This window comes from Etheostoma spectabile, chromosome 15, assembly GCF_008692095.1.
Source record: "Etheostoma spectabile isolate EspeVRDwgs_2016 chromosome 15, UIUC_Espe_1.0, whole genome shotgun sequence".
NCBI lineage: Eukaryota > Metazoa > Chordata > Actinopteri > Perciformes > Percidae > Etheostoma > Etheostoma spectabile.
The window spans coordinates 1,177,636-1,184,293 of NC_045747.1; the positions used below are offsets into that span (position 1 = coordinate 1,177,636).

The 6,658-nt window shown below is 42.7% G+C and overlaps 2 protein-coding genes across 2 annotated transcripts in view; one reads left to right on the forward strand and one right to left on the reverse strand.

The window, feature by feature from the left end:
* Positions 1-3,057, forward strand: part of tspan4b (tetraspanin 4b) — a 5,989-nt gene extending 2,932 nt beyond the window's left edge. Inside the window, exons 4-8 of the mRNA XM_032538347.1 lie at positions 632-706; positions 1,099-1,194; positions 1,310-1,423; positions 2,111-2,194; positions 2,605-3,057. Coding sequence (XP_032394238.1) covers positions 632-706; positions 1,099-1,194; positions 1,310-1,423; positions 2,111-2,194; positions 2,605-2,673 — 438 coding nt within the window. The 3' untranslated portion in view covers positions 2,674-3,057. The remainder of the gene's footprint in view (positions 1-631; positions 707-1,098; positions 1,195-1,309; positions 1,424-2,110; positions 2,195-2,604) is intronic.
* Positions 3,058-3,958: 901 nt separating this feature from the next.
* The window catches only part of bcl2l12 (BCL2 like 12), a 12,378-nt gene continuing 9,678 nt past the window's right edge, over positions 3,959-6,658 (reverse strand). The window contains exons 7-8 of the mRNA XM_032537831.1: positions 6,252-6,515; positions 3,959-5,620 (exon numbers count right to left, since the gene is read on the reverse strand). Coding sequence (XP_032393722.1) covers positions 5,579-5,620; positions 6,252-6,515 — 306 coding nt within the window. The 3' untranslated portion in view covers positions 3,959-5,578. The remainder of the gene's footprint in view (positions 5,621-6,251; positions 6,516-6,658) is intronic.

Consider the following 6,658-nt stretch of genomic DNA (forward strand, 5'->3'; position numbering starts at 1 on the left):
CTGACTGAGCAGCGAGATATGATTTCAGTTGTGATTCTGTGAGAATTCACACATCCAGTTTCTCTTTTTTAATCTTCCTCCTTCACATTTGTGATGTGTGCTCACATCTGGCTTCTGGAAAATAAAGCCTAAAATATCAATTCTTAACCAGAAATGAATAAAGAAGGTCCCCAGCACATCGGCCAGGAGTCCTTCTTGACGCCTACTGTCTCAAACATGTCTCTCAGACCAGGCCGAGGATGATGGGAACGTCTTGCTGCTGGTCTTCTGAATCTCTGGGATCCATTTTCTTCATTTTCAATCATATTCCCATCTGATTAGATTCGATTTTGGTATTGGTGATGTGAAAAATAATAATAACGGGTTTTTTTTAAACCCATTTTTTGGGGCCCCTGTCAGTCATGGGCCCTTGGAATGCTCCTAACTTACCTCCTGTACGGCGCCCCTGAGTAGAAAGTACAGATATTCGTGTTAAAATTTAAGGAGAAAAGGAAAAAAGTCAGCACAAAAAAGAAATAGTAAAGTAAAAATATGTGATAGATCTACTTGAGTACAGTAACAAAGTATTTGTACTGTGCCGTGTGGTCAGTAGGGAGCAGGAGTACACGCTGACGTCTTCTCTGCTCTGCAGTTCTTCGTGATCCTGCTGCTCCTGGTCCTGACAGAAGTCACGCTCACGTTGGTGATACACATCTTCCATGACCAGGTGAGCAATGCCACGCACTCATGACACACACACACACACACACACACACACACACACACGCTTCAATCCCAACAGTCACATGATGTCAAGACAACGAGACTCAGCTCAGAAGGAGAGTCAAATAATACACACTAACATTTTAATAACCTCACTACTCTACCATGAGAAATCAGACAAATGTTCATCTTAAATCATCTTAATTTGCTTTGACTTGTGTGGAAGCTCGGTTAGGGAATCAGCCGTGGCTCCCCGGGGACCCTCCTCCCCGAAAACCTGCAGTCCTGAGACCTGCTGTGTGTCTTTGTGGACAGACCGCTGACCTGTCCAGGTGTAGGTGGACCATTTGAATGAATAACAGGAGTGGGTGTTTTTTCTTTCTTTTTCTTTGTTAGCTGGATTCCAAAGCACAAGGCGACTTAAAGGAAGGGATGACCATGTATGAATCAGAACCTGGACTGAAACAATCCTGGGACAATGTCCAGAAGATGGTGAGCACTGTTAGCAAATAACGCATGGCTGGTTATGATGCTTCAATATGAGACAGAAGACTGTTTTACTTGAATCCTTTTTTTGAATTTCTTTTTTTTAAATCTTTTGTCCCAGTTCAAATGCTGTGGAGTGACTAACAAAACGGACTGGTATGCTGTGCTGAACGGGACGCTGCCCTCGTCCTGCTGCTCCGTGGGGACAGAGCAGTGTGTGGACGGGTGGACGGAGGTTGGTGCTGCTCAGCTAGCATTTCAGCTAACAAGTTGGTTTTATTTGGTCTGATTCTCTCAAAGGAAACCTAAATCTGGTAAGGATGCCTCCTGGGGGCCTGCCTAGGGAGGTGTTCATTTCTAATTTAATTTTAATTGAATTTATAGTCTTCATTGATCCCCAGTGGGCAAATTACAATTCAGACTATGTTGTTATTACACACAGGCCTGAACTACACACACATGCTTAGGTCCTGTACATGCACTAATGGAGAGATGTCAGTTTACGATGACTCTAGTTTACTGTAAATTCCATTGCGTTTATGCACAATTTATAAAAAATAAAAGTCAATATCGAAATCTGAATTTTGGCTCCAACAGGTGGTATAATTATCCTTTATTACAGAACAGCTATCAATAAATATATTATACGAATAAAAGCAGTAAAGCACTGATGGCTGCTGGTCTCAGACTCAGTCTGGCCCTTATTGGATGGGGGGGGGTTAGGGTTAGGGTTAGATACATGTGATACATCAACCAATGTGTCAATGAGCAAGGCACTTAACCCCTTGTGTCTCCATCTCTGTCTGTCACTGTCTCTGTCTGTCACTGTCTTCTCTGTCTCTGACACTGTCTGTCTGTCTTTGTGTGTCTCTCCGTTTGTCCTGCGATTGTCTGTCTGTCTCTGTCTCTGTGTCCTCTGCAGCCGTGTTATCAGAAGGCCAGGCAGTGGCTGCTGGACAACATCCCGTCAGTGCTGGTGTTTGGAGGCTGCATCGGTGTTGTGCAGGTCAGTTGAAACTCTCTCTCTCTCTCGCTCTCTCTCTCTCTCTCTCTCTCAACATTCGTTTCCCCTGGCTGATTAGTGCATCTGAACAGGGAGCGGTGGATTTCTGTAAATCCCACTCCAGGCTGTAGGTGGCGCCAGAGGAGCCGACCTGCTTCATGTAGTTCTACTGGAACATAGTCAGTTTCAGCAAATATGATTTGTTCAAATATGATAATTTGTTCCTTTTGTTTCCAAGCTTGCACAATAAAAAACGCTGGAATTGTTTTGAATTTGAACCGGTTTGAAGCCGCCATTTCCACCCCAGAATGTAGAAATCCTCCGAGTGCTTTGTCTGAGACCAGTAGCTGACAGAGTAAATTCATTACCACCTGCCATTGGATAACAGTGAGTGTTCCCCTGGTCTTTGTCAGATCCTGGCCCTGCTGTTCTCCATGCTGATGTACTGTCAGATTCTGTGCGCGGAGAAGCACGTGGACTGACTGCAGACCAGCTGGCCCTGGCGCCCATGGGAGGGCTGATTCCAGACTCCTCTGGGATCCCAACACACCTCCACCCAGACTGGTGCTCCACAGGCGCCCAAACACTACTGTAACACTATGGATCTCAAACTATCAGCGGGCACGGTGGACAGTACACTAGAACCAGACCATATAGATGGGATATAATGACAGTTTAGTATGCTTCATGTCACATTTTACCACTAGAATCCATCAGCCTCCAAACAAAACAAACTACAATTCCCTTAAAGGTCCCATGACATGGTGCTCATTGGATGCTTTTACCTTAGTGGTCCCCTAATACTGTATCTGAAGTCTCTTTATATAGACCTTAGTGGTCCCTAATACTGTATCTGAAGTATCTTTATATGGCTTAGTGGTCCCCTAATACTGTATCTGAAGTCTCTTTATATAGACCTTAGTGGTCCCCTAATACTGTATCTGAAGTCTCTTTATAGGACCTTAGTGGGTCCCCTATACTGTATCTGAAGTCTCTTATATAGACCTTAGTGGTCCCCAATACTGTATCTGAAGTCTCTTATATAGACCTTAGTGGTCCCCTAATACTGTATCTGAAGTCTCTTTATATAACCTTAGTGGTCCCTAATACTGTATCTGAAGCTCTTTTATATGACCTTAGTGGTCCCCTAATACTGGATCTGAAGTCTCTTTTATATAGACCTTAGTGTCCCTAATACTGGATCTAGAAGTCTCTTTTATATAGACCTTAGTGGTCCCTAATACTGTATCTGAAGTTTCTTTCAGCCTTGGTCCAGAATTCCAGCCCCTAGAGCCCACAATGAGCTTTCCTTAGTATGTGCCATTTCTGAGTGTGTAGCTTTTTTCTCAAAGGCGGAGCACGATACCCAGGGTTCAGTTTACATCTATCAGCATTTCTAGCCACTGGGGGGCCATAGGCAGGCTGGGGGGACTCATATTAGTGTTTAAAAACCTCATAAAGGGACATTTTCATGCCATGGGACCTTTAATGCATTGCTCCTGGAGAGTAAAGCTTTCCACGTAGCACTTAATTCACTTTGTTAACATCGTAACGCCTTGTACATTCTTCATTAAACATGCAGTGGCTTTACTGTGCTCTCCTTTTTATCTAATCATCACAGCAATACTCTCAAAATCATCCTATTGTAACAGGGTTTCTGCAGGTTTCAACAAGTCCAATTTAAGACTTTTTAAGACCTTTATGAAGGAAATTCAAGACCTTTATCAGTACATAAAAGTACAACAGAATGCAGAGTCACAAAAGTACTTGCAAAGTTAATAAAATTATTCAAATTGAATATAAGCCATATTCAGTCATAATGATCTGTACATAAACAACACCACGGAATAAAAAAGGAAAATTAAAGACCTGTTTGAAAGGATTTAAGAACACAATATTTAGTGATTTAACCCTCGTGTTGTCCTGCCGCCCACTATGCAACATTTTCTGACCCTTTTTCCACTTTTAGTCACTTTTTTCTAGTTTTTTTTTTGCCTTTTTCCCAATGTTTTTGTCACTTTTCTTCTGCACTTTTAAAAAATCTTTTTGTTTTTTTCCCTGAAATTGTTAAAGCTTCTTACATTTTTGTCACTTTTTCCAACATCCAATTTTCTTTCAAGTGCCGTAGAATTAAATAAAACACCCAAATGCAATAAAAGTAGTGAACTGATCATTTACTTTAGTTGTAAAGAGCGTCGTATGGAACCATCCACGTTATTCTTTTGGACATTTTGGTTGAAAGAAAGTCAAATTTCTGATATAGAAACGTTTAGAAAATGGATCATACTTTGACCCGAGGACAACAGGAGGGTTGAAGACTTTTGAAGGCTTAAAATTTAGACTTTTAAAACCATGCAGAAACCCTGTGTAACGTCCAAATTTAGCATGAGTTTATGCAATGCTGTCTCTTTTTATACTGTACGATTTTGTGTTATAGCAAAAACAGTAAGATCATATTCATAGTATAGTACTGAGACTGAGGCGGCTTTTAGTGCACGCTTGGATTTCAAAGTCGAGTCCAAAGCTTATTGCTCTGTTAAATAAAATATATAAAAATAAAAATGTCGCTAAACCTGCTACCAAAACTGGCCTTTGAATACATTTCAGGTGAGAAATTGAGCATGCGGTTATGGATATGGATGTTATGGAGTGATGCTTTGTTTTAAATATGTCAACCTGCATGGGAACTGGTGGGGTTCAGGAAGCTGGGACATCAGACAAAGGTCCTTTTTGAAAAAGTTCTTTTAAAAATATATTTTACATTTTCATTATCTTCAATCAATTGAACAAACATACACAACCCACATTCAAAAATCTGAGGAATAAATATAGCCAGACAATACAGAGATGAATTCAATGTTTCAGACAATATCATGAAAAGGAAATTAAAACCATATAGAAAACCTGGAGATCTGCCGTGTCTAAACCTCGGGCAGATATGAAAGAAACACACACTTTACCATGGTGTGTGTATAGTACGTCAGTGCAGAGCTCATTGCTGACAGCGTAATAAGTCAGCGTATTATATTTCATCCTGATATGTCATATTAATGGCTCCAACCCATGTCCAGGAGATGGGGTTGCTTCCAGAAAAGAGGAACACACCGAACAGACTCGGTTGGTGGCTCACGGTCCTTAAGGAGAGCATGTCTTGTCCTGTCTAACCCCCCCCTCAATAAAATAATCTACAGTCCAAAATATGTTCTTCATCTTCTGGCCATGTAAAAACAATAGCCCCTGGTGGAAGACCTGTATGGTGTCAGTTAATCATAAGCCACAGAGGCCTGTGGAATCTGGTCCCGGTCCAGGTGAGACCCTGTGGGGATGTCATCATCCAGAGCTAGGTGTTGAACCGTGGTTGGTCGGAATAAAAAGACACCTGGACGCTCAGTCGTACTCTAGAGTGTCCTCCGAATCTACCACATTCTCCTACAGAGGAAACAGGCGGTTGGGTGACAGGTTTCACAAAAGGAGAAAATATCTAATACGTGTACTGTATTAAATCAAGAAATGAGCACAATGTGTCATCAGATATTCCTCCGTGAGGACTGTGTGGTGGTGTTTTGGCCCGGGGCATGCTGGGAAACGCCTGGCTCTCAGCTGATCTAACAGCTGACTGGGTCAGAATCAACTCCCCATGACGACGTTTTATGTAAACTTTTTTTTCTCATCGTTTTTGGATCAGAGGGATTTGAATTGCCATTGGTCTGATTTAGAGGGTTATTCTGTCCAGAACACATGTAGTGGTGCTGATGGTTAGGGTTAGAAGTCAGAGACACTACACTATCTATATATCTATATATGTTACTGGTTACTGAGATTAGCAACAAATCGCATTTTGAAAGCTACTCTGTCATAATAATAACAACTGGAGATATATATGTACCAGCTGATATTTGGGTCTGACAACACTGAATGAAATCAGAGTCGGACCTAACAGGATGTGGGTGCTTCTAACTTTTTAACAGCCGGTGGTCAATGCACATCTGATTTGACATTGAACAGGGACCTATATAAGAGCTGTCTTTAATTGGACTTAAAAACATTAAACATCTCTCACCCATCCTCCGCGGCTCTTGACCCAGGGGGCGAAGGTCTCCATGTAGCACTCTGCGTAGCCTTGCATGCGCTGGGCTCCGGTGGCTGTCACTATCCGCCGCGACACCTCCATGGTGACCGCCATGCGGCGCAGCGTTGGACTGGCCCTGGGGGGCAGGGCTGGAGCCTCACACACCTGAGTGCTGCTGAAAGTGTCTAGAAGCAGGGCGAATGACGCATAGGAGAGACGCGTCAGGCTGGAGCGCAGGAAGGGGTCCGCCTCGATCTGGAAAGAGATTAGCAACAGTCTAAGGTAGCGCCAGGCTATATATATACATGTGCCATCTGTTTGTGTAAAGCATCACAGAGCAGGGTCACAAACGGCTTCTCTCAACAGATAATGCCCATTCCAGCCCTGATGATGACCCC